The following is a 20,301-nucleotide window of genomic DNA, read 5'->3' on the forward strand; positions in this document are numbered from 1 at the left end:
AGCGCTAACTGCTAAACTGTATACAGATCGGCGGTGTTAGTCTCAGCCAATTAGCGTGTCGCTTTCTAGAGCTGGGTCCAGGGAAAAGCAATCGATCCACGATGACGTTATTGCGCATGAGTTTCCGCGGAGGTCAGCTGACAGTAGAGGCAGCACACGTGACAACTGAACCCGAGCAGCTGTTTACATGAGAAGAGGAAGTATCCAAACAGCCTCGACAGCAGATTTATTCTTCTTTTGAAATTAAAATGTCTTCTTAGCTCACAGTTAGACCTTTAATCCGGTTTCTCCGGTCCCGGGTCACCGCGCGAAGATGTTGGAAGCGGATCAGCGGTTGCAGGCTGGATCCACGGAGGTGGCTGTGATCCCAGAGAATCAGCACTGTGGTGATGTAGCGGACATACGGAAAGCCGAGCTTGCTCCTGGAGGCTCCCTGCTCGCATGTCTGGGGGTTCGGGGGCAGCTGGTGGTGTGGGACCCGGCGGACAGAGAGGCTTCTCCGGCTGCAGTGGAGGGCAGCTACCGAGAGTGAGTCAGCAGGAACTGCACAGATAGTGACTGTGATAAAGCTGAATAATCTCCGAGTAACTGGTTTAACATTAAAATGCGTTGGATCTGAAACACGTCAGTGTGAGACATCCTCTGTTTAAACCAGAACCCATCAAACAGAGCTCCTCCTGGCACTGTCCGTCACAGCAAACATTTAACTGTGATTTCTGACTATTTAATGTTTGCTAAAATATCTACATGATTTGGGTAATGTGACACACACACAATAAGAAAGTGGGCTGAAAATAAATGCATGTTTTACTAAAACACCAACATGTGTTTGTATGCTGAAGTACTGCAGTGTGTGGCTCTCTGTGGAGTGCAGCTGCACAAACGGAGACAAAAAGCGAGTAAAATGCCTCCAAAGACAGCTGATACTGCAGCTGGAGGTCAGCAGACCTGTAGGTTAGTGAGGGCTCCCCAGGACTGCAGGTAAACAAGCAGATTTTCTAAAAGTTTCTTTCTGCTCACAGTTTTTCGTGGGAGGAGGTGTCCGTCCACTCTCGGGGAGTCGGCGGCTTCAGGCTGCTGGCTGTGGGATCTCAGGGTGACCTGAAGCTGCTGGAGGTCAGGGCTGAGCGGTCGGCCTTCATCTCCGTGCTCTGTGTGTGTGAGTATCCTGCAGACCGCCTGCTGCAGACCATCAGAGACCAGGACCCCAGTGAGTACCAAAACCGTCTAGACCACCCGCCTGCTATTAATGTCTCGCATTAGCTGACTGAGTGTTTGCTCCCAGGTGTGAGCGAGCTGCAGGTGGTGCAGCTGTTGTCCTTTGTGACTGCCCACTGCTGCGTTCTGCTGAACTCTGATTGGCTGCTGCAGCTACAGTGGCAGCAGGAGGAGGAGGAGCCTCAGACGTTATCCTGCTGCAGAGTCCAGCTGGCCGACAGCGACTCATGCTCTGCGGTCCATCACTCCATCGTCTCCATGGAAACCCTGTTTGCCCTCAGCTCCACTGGACTCATATGTATCCTTCACGGTCTCACTGCTACACACAGTATTACAATGAGCGCACTGTGACATGTGACACTGAGAACATGGCTCATGACTCACACACCGTCCTAAACAGGTCAGGACGAGTACCAGCGTGCAGAAGGTCACAATACCAGTAAGTGCATCATAGCACGAGATCAGGGCAAATGTGCACTGACGGGCGGTGGAGGTTCTGCAGATGATCCCCCAACAATAACATAATTTATGAAAACAGACATCGCTGGGTGATTTCTTCTTGCAGCTGCTCCTGTTATGGTCCATCCCAGCATCCTCCTCTGTACCACGTCCTCCTTTACTGCATCCATGAACCTCCTCTGAGGCCTTCCTGTTTTCCTCCTGCCTGGCAGCTCCATCTTCATCATCCACTCTCCGTCCTCTGCACATGTCCAAGAGAGCTTCCCTTTAGTCAAGAGACAGGAAAGAGGGATGTGTATCAATGAAGAAGTTCTCCTTTTTATGAATCATTTAAATACACTCCTCTCAAATTGTTTGCGCTGTAACTTCACGAATGCATGAAATAAAGCGCCTCGTTTTTTGTCCATACATCCTTTTCTTTAACTCCGCCCCCTCCAGCTGTGTGCAGCGTCTCTGATGGCACTCTGCTGGCCAGCGTTAGCCTGCCCGCCTACCTGAGCTCCAGCCCGGCAGAGGACGAGCTCACCTCCTTCCCCTTCTCCTCCTCTCCCTCCTTCTGCCTGCTCCAGGTGTCGGCTGATCTGAGCACAGCCGTGGCCGTCACTCAGTCCCACGCCGCCATCGCCATCGACCTCAACCACTACTTCAGGTATAAAGTCAGTGCAATGACTCAGAAGGCATCTCGATGAGTAGAAAGCGCAGCAGTGTCTGTGTTAGAGTCTGTTTATGGTGATTCAGGTGAAAAGATTCTCAGAATGGTGACAGAAGCAGAAACGGTGAGGGCGGGCTGGATTAGTCTGCCCTCTGCGGCGCTCTGATCCTGTGTGTGAGGTTCCCGGCTCAGCTGGAGGAATATTAAACTGATTAACTGCATCAAACAGGGAAAATCCAATGGCGCTGACTCGTCTGCGAGCTAATCCCACTCTGCACTGCAGAGACGGCACAGAGCAAACTTCAGAGTCATGATCTGTCTTTCAGGATGTTTCCGGACCACCTGCTGTGCGCCGCCCCCCGGTCACGCCCCCCTCTTCAGCCGCAGCACCCCAGAGACCAGGACAGCCTGTCGAGCTCCGGCTTCAGCATCTCGGCCCTGGGAGCGACCTTCAGCGCCGACCGGTAAGCTGCAGAGCATCTGGATTTATGAGCTGTGACCGAATCTTTCTTGATTTTTGTTTGTTAAAATAGTTATTTATTTTAAGAAGAGAGAAAGGTCCACCTCTGACCTTTCACCTCTGACCTTTCACCTCTGACCTTTCACCTCTGACCTCAACTCCAGCTCCTGGGAGGCTCGTCTCAACTCCATGTACAGCAGAGCAAAACAGGCCACTGCTCCTTCCTCCTCCTCCTCCTGCTTCTCTTCATCTCAGCCTCCCAGGACCTCGTCTTGGTTCTCCTCCCTCCCCCACCTGGACTCCCACCTGGCTCCATCCTCGTCCCACAGCAGAGTGCCTCCGGGGGGGATGACCGTCACTTTCGCCGTCCCCGAATCGTCCGCTTCATCTCAGCTCACCGTCTCTGAGTTCTCCGTTCTGCTGACCTTCGTCCGCCCGGGAAACCAACAGACCACAGTTGCATTGTGGGATATGGAGTACGGGAACGTGAGTTACCACCAGGCGGCGGGCGAGGCAGCGCCGGTTCAGCGCTGTGGAGAGCGGCAGCATCGGCTGCTGCTGAAGAGTAAGTCGCCGCGCTCCAGGTCACTGTTGCTGTGATGGCCTCAGCAGCCCGACAGGGCGCCAAAGGTTCACACGGTTATTCTGCACAAATGAATCCAACTTGGTTTTTTGTCCACGTAATTTTCAAAAACTTGCAGTTTGTGTCGAAGCGGCACGATCACCTGACAGCTCGTGTTTCTCTGAGAGTGCTTCCTGTTTGCAGTAATCGTGAGCAGTGATCTGCTGCTGTTTCAGTGTTTCTCTCTCCGTCTGTGAAAGAAAGGAAAGACGGCAGGGACCGCATCAAACCAGCAAGCCCCGCCTCCATTTCAGTAACCTCACATCCTGTGTGTGTGTGTGTGTGTGTGTCAGAGGCCGGTGTGTTCCAGGTCCTGTTCTCCGTGTCGCAGCAGGACTTGCTCAGCCGGTTGATGTTGTTCGGCAGCGCGGCGACAGTGGACGCAGTCTGCCACCTGAACAGCTGGGGGCGCTGCTCCATCCCCATCCACGCCCTGCAGGTAGCAAACACCTGTATATCTAATTAAACCTCGTTCTGATCACAGGGAAACATTTTTGAGATCTTTGATGGTTCTGTGAGAGAGAAAATCCTGAAACAAAAAACTGTGTTATCTATTCATTAAGAAAAGTAAAAACAAATTCTACTTTTTTTCCACTGTTTATGACATTTGCATCAAACAGTTTGTCTTCTTTGTTGTTGCACAGACTGGACTGAAGAACCGTCAGCTGGACACGGTCGATTTCTACCTGAAGAGCAAAGAAAACGTCCTGAACCCTCCGGCGGCAGCTTTCAGCTCTGCTGATCAGCCCGCCGCCTCCACGCTGAGCCTCACAGACAGTACGTGCACGCCACGTTACAAGCACACGTTTTAGATCACAGGCAGAGAAGCGTGCAAACTGCTCGCAGATGCACGTGGATGCCGTTGAATGCAAATCTTCTAAAACAACTTTCCCTGAAACGAGTTCAGGAAAGAATTTTCAGCGTTCTTGGTGCTTATTCCACGAAGAAACAGCACAAAGCATCGTTCAGTTTAACAACATATCTGTAACATCAGAAAACACATAATCTTAGAGGTAAACTGCTGTGATACAAATATGTCCTCTTCCTGATTTCTTATTTGTTTGCAGATTGGCCACACTCACATGATTTTAAAAGATGATTTCATTTATTGTTAGAGAAAATCCTACCTGCCCTGTGTGCAAAGAAACAAAGAGTCATATCATGTGTGTAACGAGCCGTCGCCCCTGCAGGAGTGCAGGAGCTGTGTCCCGCCTTAGACCTGCTGTGTTCGGCCGTCAGAGACTCGAACAGCGAAGCTCAGAGCCGACAGTTCTCCGAGCAGCTGCTCAACATCACCCTGAGCTTCGTGAACACGCAGATCCGCTCCGTGCTGTCCAACACACACCGTAAGAAAACACACACACACACACACACAGAGCATTAATACAGGTGTCCGAGTTGACGCTGCTCTGCTGCGTCTGCAGACGAGGACTCGGGCGTGCAGAGCTGCATAAACGTTCTGGATCGGTACGTCGCCGAGCTGAGGAGCTACATGAAGAGATTCCCCTGGGCTGCAGGGCCCGATGTGTCGGCTACCAGAGCTGCGGCTCCGGCCGAGGAGGAGGCTCAGCGGGACGAGTGGGAGCAGCTCTCAGCAGAGGTCAGATTTAGACGCTTTTACTTTGGTCCCATAACCGCAGTAACCTTCCTGTGACGCTAAAAAAATGTGTGAAAATCTGAAAAGTGTTGTTCTGTGTCCATGGTGCAGGAAGTGGTCCATCAGTCCATCCTGACCAATCAGATCCCCAGAGCTCAGGCAGTCCTGCGGAGGCAGAACCGGCCCGAACGCCACCTGCCGGCTCTGAGGAGGGAGGGTCTGCGGCAAGTTTTCTCCTGCCTGCGACGCCGAGACCTGCAGACCGCCAACACGCTCCTCGCCAACATGGTGAGAGCAGCTGACATCACACACGTTCAACTACAGGTTATCAGGAAAAGAGCAAAGATGAGCCTCATAGGAGAGAAGTTAAGACAAAAGTACCGAATGTTTTATCTCCTGTTCGATCAAACACGACCAGCGTTTCTAATAATGTGGCCGCAGGTGTAGGAGTAAAGCCTGTGGGTCAGTTTATCTGCTCTGGGATCTGTATGATGTCACAGAGACTCTGAGTCCACAGTCTCAAACGGAGCGGGGCCTGGACCCCGGGTCTGCGAGCTGATTGGTCGATCCTTCAGCTCGGCGTGTGAGCCAGCGCTGGGATGGATGTGACAGCTCTGTTCTTTAAAGGAGACAGAGCGTCGAGGCTGAGCAGTCTGTGTTTGGGTTTGCAGGGTTTCAGTGTGAAGCAGCAGCTCCACCTTATCTGCCTCCACACGGATGACAAGGAGCTGAGGGAGCTGATGGTGAGTGTGGCGTGTTTCCCGGTATTTTACTTTGAAACATGCTCTCCGTTTGTTTCTGTGAATGTTTAGGATCGTCCCCGTCCGACCTCTAAACTGTTCTTACCTGTTGCACAGGTGGATGAGCTGTCCAGTCGGAGTTACTTCCCAGAGGAAGAGAAGGAGAGTGTTGAGTTCATCGGGGAGATGGAGAAGCTGGGGTCGCGGCCGGCTGTCCGCTGCACAGGAAGTACCTCGCATCAAGGGTAAACAGCTGCTAGCTGAATCCACAGCACAGAGTTCCACCAATCAGAGTGGCTCTCTGTCACACTGCAGACGTCTGTGTTGTGGATGTGTTAGCTCCTGTCTCTTTATGCACCGCCCACCCAAAAACCTGCTTCTTTCTGATTGGTCAGCTTCTGGAAGCCGACCCAGTAGTTAGTATGCTGCACAAGGAGCCAGACGTTACGGCTTACAGCTAAATCCTGAGTTTTTTCAGGGTCATAGGTGAGACCTGGGTAAGCTGTGTAAGGGCTCCATCCTACAGGTGGGACTAATGTGAGGAATTTCAGACTTTTCCACAGTCTGTGATTTGTCTGCAGTCACGCTGAAAGCCTAGTTTACTTCTAACTGAAAAATACTTAAAGTTTCTGCTCTATCAGCTTCCATCAGTAAAAACAGCCACGTTGGCTGATGGGCTTTATCATACCAGTCATCATAAAGCAGTAAAATATTACATTATTTCAAATTTGATCTCAAACACTGTGAACACGTTTATGGAAAATCAGGTCTGAATATTCCTCGGAGGTCTTTGCTGTCGTGTAGATGCATAAATGGCACATTCACCGTGAGGCAATCAGCTGGTTTTAAAGCTTCATGTTTAACCGCCATGTTTGTTTGTGGAGCCAGCAGAGTGTGAGCATCACACAGACACCTGCTAATCTGTGACATCCAATCACAATGCTATAATTTGACTGGACAGTCTGTTGGTACGGTAACCTCACAGCAGCCATATTATTGGTCAGGTAGTTGCATTATACATGCTCTGACTCTGCTTCTTCCCACCGTGGTTATGAAGGACAAACAGACATTAATTCTCCTCAGCTTCCTTCTCAGCCTCCTGTTTCATCTTACAAACATCTCCATCTTGCTCTAAGCTGCTTTGTTTCGGCTCTGTCCCTGTTTTTGTTCCTTATTACGTTACCTGCCCTCCGCCTCCTCTGAACCCTCTGAATTCTCTATTTATCCCCTCTAACCCGCCCCTCGACTCTTCGACTCTTTCATGCATTTAGATGTTAAACCTCTGAGTAAACACAAACTCTTTGTTTTTGACTTTGAGAATCCAAAAACTTTCCGGGACTGTTCGGATGGCTCGTAAGGAGGGAGGCGGTGAGGAGGTTCTGAAAGAGCTGGAGGTGCAGAGGAGGCCTCGAGAAGAGGAGGAGGAGGAGCGGGGGGGTCTCTGGAGGATACTGAGACTGGACTGGGTGAAGAACTGGGACCAGAGCTGCCGGACAGCTGTCCTCCTGTCCAGACTGCAGCACGCAGGTAGAACCCGGGTCGGGATCAGATTCTAATAAGTCTCTGTTCAGCGTTAACCTCCTTTTCTCCGTTAGAGCTCAGAACCTGCGACGCTTCAGTGCTGTGGCGTTATCTGACCGCCCTGCACGACCAGCGCCGCGTGGTCGACTGGATCCAGAATACGGAGACGTCTGGCACCCCCCGGTGGCCGGACTTAACCCCAGAACTGGTGAACGACAGCACGGCCTGCAGCAGCTACATGAGGGAGAACATCCTGGACCTGCTGGCCAGGTACAAACACAGACGTTTGTGCACAGGTGTCCTGGTTCATCACAGCTCCACTGCGAGTAGCGATGAGGTCACCTGCATCCAAAAGACCAAATATATTAACTCTGACGACAGAGACATGACCAGAAGCTCCCGTGTACACCAGGACACTGCACGTCCACCATCTCCAGTTTAGCCTGATATCAACCACCGTATCAGCTGTGCAGCTGGCACGGTGCGAGAAAATAACCACAGGGTTTTATTTCCTACAGGAGAGGCGTGTTCATCCCGGACGAGCTGGCACACCTGGAGCAGCTGCTGTGGAGGTTGGCTCAGGGTGGAGGCGTGATGGCTTCTTCTCCTCCCATCCCTCAGTACCGCTCCCCCCTCGGGCTCGACCTCCACGGCGTCTTTATCACCTTCTGTCTGGAGCACAACCTTCAGTACCTGCTCTACACCTACCTGGAGCACTACAGGTGCGTGATATGATCTGATGTAAGTGGATTAGGTGCTGATGATGGCCCCGCCCCTCCCTGAGCCTGCTTCTGTCTGAGCTTTCTTCCTGTTAAAAGGGAGCTTTTCCTTCTCACTGTTGCCAAACTGTTCACTCAGAGGGGGTCACATGACTGCTGGGTTTGTGTCTGTATGTGTTATTGTTGGGCCGACCTTATGGTGACTGTTGTTGTGATTTGGTGCTGTATAAACACCATTATGAGCTCTGGCCTCCTGTCCACAGACTGACCCCCAGAAACTGCTCCCTCCTGAGCAGTCAGAGCCTCTCTGAGCGGCAACCCTGGTTCGAGATGCTGGTGCGGATCCAGGAGATCACCAGAGATCTGTCAGGTGGGAACCGAACTCTGCGCTCTCAGTTGGAGCGCGTTCCTCGTCCTCCTCGCTCCTGAATCCGTTCTTCATCGTGCTTTGTCCTCGTTCTCTGCTGCAGATCCAGGACTGGTGTTCCAGGCCAGTCTAACCAGTGCTCAGGTGTTATTACCTGGCAGCCAGGCGTCCCTCAGCAGTCTGCTGTTAGAGGGTCACAGTCTGCTGACTCTGGCCGCCATCATGTTCGCCCCCGGAGGAATCGACCAGGTAAACTCTGCTCCTGTCAGGAAGCTGCTGCTCTGTGTGGAAATAAAACACTGACAGGTGTTAAACATGAAGAAGGGTGGAGGATGAAGTGTTTCCACGCCGTGCTTTCAGGTGATGGCTCAGGGTCAAAGGTCGGGCAGGTCAGAGAGGACGGTCGACCCACAGCTGCTGAAGATGGCGCTGGCCCCACATCCCAAACTGAGGGCCGCCCTGTTCCCTGCCGTCCCCCGAGGAAACGGCCCGCCCTCCGACATCTCCGTGTACCACCTGCTGCAGGTAAACGCCCACCCGTCACCTGCCGGCCCGTTAGTATTCACCTCGTTATTGTCGGTATTCTGACGGCCCGTTGGTGTTTCCTTCCAGTCCCTCCACCCTCTGGACCCGTCCAGGCTGTTTGGCTGGCAGGCAGCAAACACCCTCAACTCCACAGGTAAGACCCGAAAGCCAGCACGAAGGTCACGGCTCAGGTGGTGACAGGAAGCCCCACCCCAAAAACCTCTGAACTTTGGAAACTAAGAAGCAGAAAACAGATGTTTTCTTTAAATTTAGTGTGACTGTGATCTGTGGTGAGAGTAGGAAGCAGGTAAAAGATGTGCTGCAGAGGAAGGGAGACAGGTGGAAAGGTGAAGCTGCAAGGAGCAGAGGTAGTGAAGGTGGTGCATGTACCTGGGGTCAGACGTCGAAAGAGAGGAGAAGAAGAAAGTGCAGGTGGAGACGAGTGTCGGGGTGATCCAGCAGGAGTGAAAGGGAAGGTTTGAAGATGGCGGTGAGACCTGCTGTGGTGGTTTGGAGACGGCGGAGGATGAGCTGAAGACGTTTGACATGTTGTAAGATTTTAAATGTACACTTGGAATAGTTTGTGTGTACCTGTTTGTGATGATTCTCCACAGAAACATCAGAGCTGCCTCACTTCTCCAGCCCTCACCTGGTCCAAAGGTTCGCTCTAAAAGAGAATCTGGACTATCTCTACTTCCTCCACCACGGTCGGCCATCTTTCGCCTACGCCACCTTCCTCGTCCAGCAGCTGAGCGGCAGCGGGGACGTCAGGCTAACGTGAGTACTGCACGCTCATGTCAGAGCTTCTGTGAGGAAAGTGTAATGGTGCGAGGACACCACACAGGAACATCGTCCTTCTGCTAAGCATCAGCGTCATGTGTCCCAGGCTGCAGGAGGCCTCGCGGCGAGCGTCCAGGTTGGCCCTGCAGCGTTTCAACGTGCCGTCTGTGGCGTCAGCCGCCGTTTGTTTCTGTGAGCTGCTGGGAGTCTGCAGCCTCAAGCTGAGGGTCGACATCAGAGCCATGAACGCAATCCTGCAGCACTGGAACCAACGCAACACACACAGCAGCCCGACACAGCATCTGCACACTCTGGGTACACACACACACACACACACACACAGTTGAGTTTAACCTGCAAAATGCTCACTGAGCAGGAAGGAAACTGAGAAGCAAACAGGAAGTGGCCCGATGCCTTCAAATATGTAAAGGGGAAAATGAACTTTTTCTATCAGACTGTAGTTTGACTCACTGTGGCGCCTCTGCTGGACATTAGAGGAACTGCAGGTTTTTGCTTTTACATTTCCCCTCTGCTGTCTCATTTCAGTGTCTAAAGGTGTGAAACTGGTGGAGGCGGAGCCTGGAGCAGCAGAGGAGCTGATTGGTTACCTGGAAGCTGCACTAACAGACAGTTTGGAGCAGAGAGGCATCGGCAGGTCAGCCCCGCCTCGTTGATGCATTTTAGTGTGACGTGCTCTGCAGCTCAGAAATGTCTGAAATAGACTTTTATTGTGTTATTGAAGCATTTTTTTTAAAACAGGAAGTACAAGGCTTGCTTCCTGTTTTTGTGTAAAGGTTGAATGGGCACTTCATATTCCTTAAACACAGGCTGGGGTTTCTACTGAGTGTTACATTTGTGTTATCCTTCTGAAACTTGTAGCCATGTTACTCGTGTGTGTGTGTGTGTGTGTGTGTGTGTGTGTGTGTGTCAGGTCATCGTACGAGGCGGCTCAGGAGTGGGCGCTGGCCGTTCAGTTCTGTCAGCTCCACAACCTGCAGCTGAGCTCCGTTTACCCCGCCCACTGTGCCCATGACGGACAGTTCATCCACTTCCTGTTATTTGTCCAACTGCACAACTTCCCGCCTCAGCAGGTACGCACACACACACACAGCAGTACCCTCTGCACGGTCAGCCTGGCCCTGCAGGTTCATAAACATTAATCTCTCTCAAATATCTACGTCTGGTTCTTCCTCCAGGTGAGGTCGCTGGCAGCTCAGTTTGGCCCCACCCTCCAGGCCCACCTGAGCTTGGCTTTTCAGGACCTGCAGGTTTACTGTAAGCGGAAGAGCTGCGACTCTGATGAGCAGCATTCGGTTCTGAGAACTGAGGAGGCGGTCTCAGGGAGCCCGGAGCGCCCTGGGGAGATGTTCCAGGTGCTCCTGCAGAGCCAGGAGGAGCCGGCGCCCTGCAGATACCTCCTGCAGGAGGCGCTGGTGCAGCGCTGCCCGACACTGGCGGTACTGGCTGCCTGCGTGCAGGTAAGGGAGCGAAACACACCCAGCTATCCTTTCCAGTTATTATCAAAGTTACAGGGCTCAGCTCAGGAGGTAGAGCAGGTCGTTTGCTATTCGGTAGGTTGGTGGTTTGATCTGTGCTAAGATACATCGGAGCAAGTTACTCTCTGATGCATCCACTGGAGCATGAACAATGAAAAACAAGTTGTGTAAAACTTGAGCAAGTGCTCAGAGAGAGTAGAATAGTGCTGTTTGCACATTCACCATTCATCGGCTCCTCTGTAATACATGTACCGCAGTATAAACATGTTTGAAACCTGATGTTTTCAGGGAGCAGAGCTGCTGCCGTGCCTTTGTGTGTGGGTGCTGACCTCTGTCGATGATGTCACCGCCAAGGAAGCCACCTCCCACCTGGCTCAAGCGCCGCAGCATCACGAATGGACCCTGCACGACCTTTCCATCATCTGGAAGACGCTCCTGGGCCGGAGCCACGTGAGGCCCCTCCTGCGAGGCTTCGAGCTCTTCCAGAGGGTAAAAACACGACTCTGTCTCAGTCACCATTCGTCTGACCGCTGCAGTCGTGTCAGCGTTCAACACTTCGTCGCATCAGCTTGAAACACAAACTTGTTGTTTTTCTGTCTGACTCTCAGGACTGTCCTCTGGTGTTGGTGCTCAGGATGTTTGAGCTGTGCTGCGACTTCAGAAACTTCGCTGAGGCCAAGTCGAAGCTGCTGGACTTCCAACGGACCCTCATCACTGTGAGTCCGGCCGACTGCTCCAGTACCCGACACAAAAGACAAAGACAGGCCTTCCTCATCAGTCCATCCGTCCTTTAGTTTACCTGAACGCATGTTTTTCGTCTTCATCTGTTAGCGACCACGAGGACTGAGCTTCTGTTTTTAACTCAAGCAGAAAACAGACTTTTACTCTGTCTATTTCACATTTGTCAGCTACTTACAAACTGATTTCTCACACATGCTGCTGTTCCAGCAGATGCTGGTGATTATTGCTCTGAACAGATGGGTCATTTCAGGGACAGCCCGACCCAGCAGCTTTTTAAACAAAGGGTCTCTAATCCGCCTCTCTCCTTCTCTTAGCTGAGAAACGGTGGTCCTGCGCCCCCTGGTGGCCTCCCCCTGCAGTGGGTGGAGAGCCAGGCCTCGGTGCTGCTCCTCACGATGCTGCAGCGCTGCTCCTCCCAGTACGACATCCACCGGCTGCTGCAGCTCCTTGCCGACGTCGACAAACTCCTCAAATCCAACGGTGAGCTGTGCCCGACGGTCTGCAGGAACCCGCTTCATCAACCCTCTGGAAGAACCTGAGTTTCTCATTTTCTCTTTCATTTGAAGGTCCAGATTTCAGGAAGCTGAGCCAGCTGAGTCAGTTGCTTCAGGGGTCAGAGGTCAACATATCTCCCAGGCTCCTGCAGAGCAGTTCTCCCTCCGTTCAGCAGGAGGAGTTCCAGGCGACCGTAGACGCTCTGCAAGCGAGGGGGTGCTACAGCCAGGCGCGGCAGGTGGCACAGCTGGCCGGCCTGCCCGTACACCGTCTGCTGCTCAGCCAGGTGCGACCCACCTGCACACGGCCGGGTTCCACACTCGGTCTTCTTCGTGCATGCTTTAAAATCTATCATTTATCTGTGACGTCTCAAAAACTGATTTACTGACACAGAAGACGAGAGGTCCTGCACACCACTGAGTCGAGCTTTATTTTCTCTGTTTGGTTTGTTGTAAATGGTCTGAGGGTGAATTTCTAAGTGGTCCAGTTTACCCAGTATAAAGTCTTTGTGCTGTTTGGGTGAGGAATCTGAGACGCTTCCCTTTAAAGTTAACGGCAGCTTCCCTCTGTTCTCCTTCAGCTCCTTCAGGAGGTGAGCTCTCAGAGGTCCAAGCGGCAGTGGGGCAGATTGGAGACCCGCGTCGGCTTCTGGAAGAAATGTCACGAGCAGCTGGAGGCCGACGGCACCGATCCAGACCCCGCCTCCCAGTTCTTCCTGTCGCAGGCTGAGGCCGGCGCTCCAGGGTCTCTGGAGGCTCCGGAGGACCTGCTGGACATCCAGGAGCACTGCCTGCTGCTCGGGCTCGCCGCCCACTGGCTCTCCCGGATCACCCCGGCTCCCGTGGACAAACTGGAGAGCCTGGAGAAAGAGCAGTGGCTCAGCCGGATCCGCAAACGCATCCTTACCGTCGCCATGGAGAAGGAGAGCGTCTTTAACCTGCCGCCGCCGGCCGTCAACCCTGGAATGAACACGCACGAAGAGCTGATGAAGGAGTTCTCCTTCTCCAACATAACTCGGCTGAACACTGAGGGGTACCTCGGGCTGGAGGGACTGCCCGGTCCCTCCGACGAGCAGGAGGAGCCTAATGCCGAGTCGGCACTGAGTCCAGAGGAGCGGAGCATTCTGGCCACTCTGATTGGTCAGCTGTTAGACGACGGCAGCATCCATGAAGCCAGCCGGGTGTGCCGTTATTTCTCCCTGTACCACCCGGACGTGTGGCTGGTGCTGCGCTGCCGAGGCCTGGCGTCCGGAGAGCTGAACGACGAACCGCAGGAGGATGGCTCTGAAGCTCCCGCAAGGGCGAGCATCACGAGCTGTAAGTGACCTCTGACCTTCAGTTCACAAAAAAGCACATATCCCCTCTCCGAGCAGAACTTCCAGAAAACAGATTTTTTTATTAAGCACAAAATATTGAAGCTTTCGATGTTGTATATTTATTTTTCTCAACTGCATTCCAACTACTCGTGTAATAGGATAACACGGAATCATCCATCCGTCCATCTTCTCCCATCTATCCAAGTCTTTGTCTTTGGGGTCAGCAGTAACAGTGACCACCCACGCGACCCTCTCCCAGCTTGGTAATGTTGTGTTTCTGTCCTGGGTCTGTGCTGGGCCTCCTCCTGGTTGGACATACCCCAAAAACACCTCACCTAGGTTCATCCAGGACACATGTTGGTCAGATCCCCGAACCACCTCAGCTGCCTCCTTTCACTGTGGAGGAGCGGCAGCTCCACTTCCTGCTGCTTCTTCCTGCTGCTTCTATCTGTGGTGTCGTCCTTTCAGCTCATGGCTGTAGGTCATGAAAGTGTAGTCGGAGGTCATCGCTCGATGAACCCAGCAGAACCGCATTATCCAGAAAAGGCAGAGATGAGATCCCGAGGCCACCGAACTCAACGACCTTTGACCTTTAACTGCCGTGAGAAATCCTCTCCATCCTTGTGTTGTCCTCGGGATTCCCATACACTTGTTTTCCATACACCTAGGGGTCATTTTTGACCCGAGGACAACACAAGGGTTAAAATCTGAGACGAGTCGGTGGCATAGCAGCTTATAAATACATGTAGGGCTCGATCCAGGCAGCAGTTTACACGCTGGGCAGAAACTCTGTGTGTTCTGAAAAAGCTGTTATTGTTTTTAACCCAATAATTACAGTTTTGCTTCCTGAACCGTCATCAATGAGTATGAAAACCATCTTTTTCCAGCTCCCTCAGTCAGCAGCCTGTCCTCCTTTGTGATGCTCCCCCTCCCCGAAGACGAGGTCGCCGTCCAGCTCCACAAACTGGTGGATCAGTGTCGCCATGGCAACAACTACTGCAAACAAGTCCTCAGCCTCTACCAGCTCTCCAAGGTATCTAACCGGCTCCTGTCGGGTGATTTGATAGTGTTCCCGCAGAACCGTCTGCTCTGTTTGTTTCTTTATAAAACTGTATGAAGTTTACCGGAGTGTCCGACCCCGTCTCCTCAGGAGCTGCAGTGCTCCTTCAGCAGCATCTGCAGGGAGGAGCCCTGCTCGGTGCTGGAGAAGCTGCTGCTGTCCGAGCAGCCGGAGCGCTTCAGGAAGTCTCGGGCCTTCGTCAAAGCTCAGGGTCTGTCTGCAGACGCCGTGGCTGAGCTCATTTCCTCCGCTATGGTTCAGGCGCTGCTGGCCTCCACCCAGGAGCTGCAGCCAGGTGAGAGAGCACGTCTCAGGTTTGAAAAGTTCTCCAGTGTTAGGCCTCAGCATCCAGGTAATGTGTGTGTGTGTGTGTGTGTGTGTGTGTGTGTGTGTGTGTTAGTGGTGGAAAAGCACATTTTCAGACCGTTGGAGGGCAGGGACGCGCTGGTGCAGCTGATCAAACTATGTGACGACCCGAACCTGGTGGGACTCAAACTGCTGGAGCACCTCAACTCTGTTCCTCTGAGGGACCTGAACTGCAGTAAGACAAACACGCACACACCCACACACATGCACACGCGCACACACAAATACACCTCTAGTGTAAAGAGCTGTTTTGTTGTGTTCTGCTGCCCCCAAGAGGCCACAAAGCACATGAACAGTGTTGGTTTCTGAATAAGAAGCATGAAATGTTCTTGATTTAAATGTTTACCTTGTTATGGCTTTGTCCTGTTATGCACACTAATGCACAGTATGCAAATGCAAACCCATGCTCTCACATTTACACACGTACTCATAAACAGTGACAAAGTATAAAAGCTTCATATGACAAACTGTGATGATAAAAACTGTGGGATGAGTTTTGCACATTCAGATGTGCGGTTGGACTTTCAGAGTCTGATCAGGATGCTTCAGGTTCTTCCATTTCCAGCTGGGAGGTGGCTTTACGAGGCTCGGCGTCTTATTTTGAAAAGAACTGAAAGCCCCCTTCCTTTTTGTCTCCTGTAGTTGTGGAGCTGCTGATCGTGGCGCACGACTGTTTCAGTCTCACCTGCAACATGGAGGGGATCGTGAGAGTGCTCCAAGCCGCCCGTCACCTCAGCCACACCTACCTGGCTCCAGGAGGGCACTACAGCCTGCTGGTGAGCCCCCAAACACAGATCCACACCCCGCTGTTACCCTTCATGCTCGTGCTGCTGCATGCATGTTAATTACTGCTTCGTAGCGTCCTGGTGTGTGCATGTGGTGCCAGCTGATAGAAAAAAAAAAAGTGCGTGAGTGATTTGAGTGACTATCATTACACAAACCAGCCGTGGATAGTTTCTACTCAGTTACTTGGTTCAAAGTTGGATTACAGACGAAAAAAAGTAAGTTTTCCTGTGTGTGTGTGTGTGTGTGTGTGTGTGTGTGTGTGTGTGTGTGTGTGTGTGTGTGTGCGCGCAGGTCCGTCTGCTGACAGGTATCGGCAGGTATAACGAGATGACGTACGTCTTCGATCTGCTGCATCAGAACCACTGCTTCGAGATGCTGCTGAGGAAGAAGGTGGACACAGACAGAGGACAGGTCAACACACACACACACACACACACACACACAGAGTTACTGAGTGGAAATAAAAAGTTTGCTTTTGAATGTGGATCAGCTCTAACTGATCTCAGGTCAGTGTGCAGCCTGTTCCTCAGTAAGAGAAAGTTCAGAGATCTGCTGCTGAGACGAGCGAGTGTGCACACGAGTGAGAGCCAATCAAGAACCTGACCTGTTAAACCAACTGAGCCACGAAGGATTAAAATCAGCAGAGAGCAAGAAGAAGTACAGCTGAATCTGCTGAGCTTCAGCTCATTGATGACTTTAGTAAGAACTGTTCCTGTGCTCTGATTGGTTCTGAACCCTCACTGGTCTAAGGAGCTTGGAAAGAAAAGCGTCCGGACTTTAAGTTTCCTTGGAGACGTTTCATCCGAGAAGCTGTACAGAGAAACCGTCCCAGATTTAAGCCCTGTGAGAGTTTCCCCCCCAAGAGGGTCATGGACCCCCTAATGATCCTCTACCTAATCACACGAGCCAAGGTGTGAAAACAGGTGTAGGTCACAATCAGCCAGGGTTTCAGGTGAACCCACTGTGAAATCTGGCCCCACCCCATCATGTGACTCACTGAGGTCAGAAGGCCCAGGATGTGAGTGGGCGTTAAGGCATCTGGGAAGGATCTCAGAACTGGATTATAGATGGCAGACAGTTGGTGTTGTAAGCCCCGCCCTCTGTTCAAAGATGGTCGTTCACAGTGGACACAGATGACACATTGGCTTAAAATCAGACGAGTTCCTCTGAGAACTGAAGAAGCTTCTCAGATAAAACGTCTTGAAGGAAACTTATAGAAGTCTGGACGCTGTTCTCTCCAGGCTCCTCGGACTACGATGAGCGGGATGACTGAGAACCTTCACAGACAACCCTGACTGGGTCTCACTGTAAAGGCGGTGAGAAGAAAGAGTAGAAATAGGTCTATAATAACTAATTACTGATGATTCTACCTGATTTTATTGTGAGTACATGTGAGAGAAACAGGACTGCAGAGAGTTGTTGGTAATGTCTGGAACAGTTGGATGGGGACACATCCTGCAGCATGTCCATAAGTCGAGTAAACTCACGCTGACGCTCGCTCCCTCGCTGCAGAGCTCCAGTCTGAAGTCGGCTCTGCTGGACTACATAAAGCGCTGCCTCCCCGCAGACAGCGAGAAGTACAACATGGTGGCACTGTGCTTCACCATGAGGAGGGAGATCGGAGAAAACCACGAAATAGCCGCCAGGACGCAGCTGAAGATGATCGAGTCTCAGGCCTGGGGTGAGCGAGCGCCCACCGAGAGCTGGCCAACGCCAAAAACTCACCAAAGCCTCCACGATTGGTTCTTTCCTCTGGTCTGATCCCAGTTTTACTTCCTGTGTTTCAGTCATCACGCCGGAGCTGAAGAGCTCATTGGTCAAAGTGCTGGGTCTGCTGAAGGACGCGGCAGAGAGCTTCTTCAAGGTACCCGAGCTCCTCCCACAGCTTCCTGTTCCTGTCTTTAACGTCCTGAGGAGAGAGGACCTGACTCTGTGTGTGTGTGTGTGTGTGTGTGTGTGTGTGTGTGTGTGTGTGTGTGTGTGTGTGTGTGTGTGTGTGTGTGTGTGTGTGTGTCAGGATTCGTGTGTGCGTCAGGCGACTCGCTGCATCCGCACAGCTAAGCTGGTTGCTCTTCAGCTCCACTTCCTGAATCAGGGATCAGACCTGCGCATCATCAACCTGCGACCTGCTGAGCTGCTGAGCGCCGCCATGGCGCTGCCGCGGTGCTACCAGGTGGGTTCCTGTTATCCTTCCTTCCACAAACCTCCACCTGTCTGAAGCAGCAACTCTTCCAATCACTTCTTGAAGCTGATTGGTTGGAAATGGCGCTGTGACGAAGGTTCTGCTGATAAATCAAATTTAAAGACTTGAAGAAAAGTTCAAGCTGTTGATTTGTTCTCCACATCTGATCCCGGTACTTGGGAGGTGGTTCTAATGTTGCGTACGATGGGCGGAGCCGCCATGACGGTGTTTCCTGTGTCTCAGGTGTTTGTGGTGTCGGAGGCGTACAGCTACAGTCCGGACTGGGCGGAGATTCTGTACCAGAAGGTCGTCCTGAACGGAGACTTTGGTTACCTGGAAGAGCTCAAACGCCACCGCCCGCTCACCTCCACCCTGTTTGAGGACATTTTCAAAAAGTAAGACTCCTACCACAGAAAAACGACCTGAAAACAGCCAAAGTTTGACGTGGACTCACCTGCGCTGTGTGTGTGTTTCAGGCTGGACGGCGCTCCCGGCAGCGTCACCTCCAACGTCAAGCGCCTGCTGACTTACTGCGATGACGTGTACAGCCGCTACAGGCTGGCGTACCAGCAGAACCTGCACGACATCACCAAGATGCTGCTGCAGGACGCCAAGACGTCGAGCTACCTGAGCGACAGGCTGGGCAGCTGATCGTTACCTGGCCGCAGCATCATCGTGATCAATAACCGCCAACGACAGGAAACACTGTGGATGTACAGACTGTGTTTGTAGAAAAATGCCGTGTGTCCTTCTCACCTGATGGATGACTTCTTTCTCACTGGGTGACGAGGATTTAGTTTTCTGGCTCAAAAGCTCGTTGGTGGTTAAATAAGCACAAAGTCTTTGTAGAAACATGTGAAAGTTAACATTAAACATGCTCTTTCAACTACTTTGGGTTTTTCCTGTAACTCCAGCGCGTCCGTGTTCAGTAAGATCAGATAAATCCTCGACTTTCACTCAGACATCTTGCACAGACTTTCACTACACTTAACTAAAAATGCTCCAGCAGCACAAACACAGTGCAGTTCATTACAGCCTCCTCTGCCACCATCCACCTGTCAGTCAAAGAGGCCACGCCCCTAATAATGCAAACCTTCAGCATAAACACCATTCAGACCGCTGACTCACCACCTGCACAGTTATAAAGAGAGGAGCTACCCACAGAGACCGGAGCTGTAAAGTCTCGACCAGGCGACTGGCTCGCTGCTGGAGCCCCTAGTGGACATTAGTGGAACTGCAGTTTTTAGCACTTCAGCATTGGCTTCATTTTTCAGTTCTGGAAACTGAGTGAATAACTTCAAAAAGGAGACATGCATTACATCTCACAGTCCCCACTGCATACCATGTCTCTGTAGAGGAATAGAAAATAGAGGTGGTGCACAGGTGAGGCCAGGTGGAGTAAGGCCCAGAGTCACAGGGATGTTAAATAAGTGTGAAATGAAAAAAGTCTGGAACCCAGCTGACTCCACGGGAGTAAAACAGCCTGAAATTTCAGGATGTTTTTGCCTGCAGCTCCTCGCAAACGGTCGTGAGAGGCAGTTCTCTCTTCCTCCACTAGGTGGCAGTCCAGGCCTGTGTAATGATCAGCTGTTTCAGCTCCTCATGTCATTTCCTTTGAATGTGTTACAGCGTTTGTGCTCATCTCTGCTGTAGGCAGAGCTGGTAATAAGCTGCAGAGCGCACCGAGCCTGCTGAGCTGAGGATGCTGGGATTAAAAACATCTGCGCAAAACTCAAATATTACCAGAAATATTACCAATAATCAGTGTTTCAGTGTCTTACTATTATCTGGCTGCATACAGCTTATAAGGCTGGTACCTGATCCAGGGGATTTACCTAGACCAATGATAAACTTTCATATCTTCACAGCCTGTGCCCAGCTGGGTGATTATTTAAAGAGGAATGGGTTTCTTTTATTTAAAGTTCAGAAACAGCAGCAGAGAAGTTCATTACTGACAGGAGAGTCACCTCTGCACCGAGTGAAGCATCCGACACGGGGCTCAAAACAAAGATTACAACACGGAGCTGGTGTTAAAGGGAACGAAAACTGAAGGCTCTCCCTCCCATTCTACTGTTAAATACTCTAGGAACAACAAGTAAGCCTGCAGTGTGAGAGCGAAGTGCTCTAATAGGGTGATATGGTACTACAAGGTCATTAAGATAAGATGGGGCCTGATTATTTAAGACCTTGTATGTGAGGA

At 51.8% G+C, this 20,301-nt stretch overlaps 1 protein-coding gene across 1 annotated transcript; it reads left to right on the plus strand.

Annotated features, from left to right (window-relative positions):
* Window positions 1–62: 62 nt before the first annotated feature.
* spg11 (SPG11 vesicle trafficking associated, spatacsin) lies at window positions 63–18,990 on the plus strand. The gene is made up of 40 exons (XM_063477535.1): window positions 63–528; window positions 1,023–1,210; window positions 1,286–1,516; window positions 2,116–2,326; window positions 2,656–2,793; window positions 2,954–3,354; window positions 3,705–3,850; window positions 4,056–4,188; window positions 4,602–4,757; window positions 4,836–5,011; window positions 5,120–5,296; window positions 5,680–5,751; window positions 5,866–5,993; window positions 7,067–7,275; window positions 7,344–7,539; window positions 7,788–7,991; window positions 8,252–8,358; window positions 8,459–8,604; window positions 8,716–8,880; window positions 8,968–9,034; window positions 9,495–9,657; window positions 9,767–9,975; window positions 10,207–10,315; window positions 10,592–10,751; window positions 10,857–11,138; window positions 11,445–11,645; window positions 11,765–11,872; window positions 12,212–12,377; window positions 12,464–12,678; window positions 12,973–13,708; window positions 14,595–14,740; window positions 14,858–15,062; window positions 15,168–15,308; window positions 15,776–15,909; window positions 16,211–16,330; window positions 17,432–17,600; window positions 17,707–17,783; window positions 17,937–18,092; window positions 18,345–18,496; window positions 18,578–18,990. Exons 1-40 carry the CDS (start codon window positions 314–316, stop codon window positions 18,750–18,752), a joined length of 7,290 nt encoding a protein of 2,429 aa, XP_063333605.1. The 5' UTR covers window positions 63–313; the 3' UTR covers window positions 18,753–18,990.
* Window positions 18,991–20,301: the final 1,311 nt, after the last annotated feature.

The sequence above is a fragment of the Pelmatolapia mariae genome, linkage group LG7 (assembly GCF_036321145.2).
Source record: "Pelmatolapia mariae isolate MD_Pm_ZW linkage group LG7, Pm_UMD_F_2, whole genome shotgun sequence".
In the NCBI taxonomy this organism is placed as follows: domain Eukaryota; kingdom Metazoa; phylum Chordata; class Actinopteri; order Cichliformes; family Cichlidae; genus Pelmatolapia; species Pelmatolapia mariae.

Bases quoted from the DNA above. Each gene is read 5' to 3' on its own strand.
- spg11 (XM_063477535.1), top strand. From the start codon at position 314: ATGTTGGAAGCGGATCAGCGGTTGCAGGCTGGATCCACGGAGGTGGCT. The intron at 8,605-8,715 runs GTAAACTCTGCT...CCGTGCTTTCAG, and splicing joins CCCCCGGAGGAATCGACCAG to GTGATGGCTCAGGGTCAAAG. The intron at 13,709-14,594 runs GTAAGTGACCTC...ATCTTTTTCCAG, and splicing joins AAGGGCGAGCATCACGAGCT to CTCCCTCAGTCAGCAGCCTG.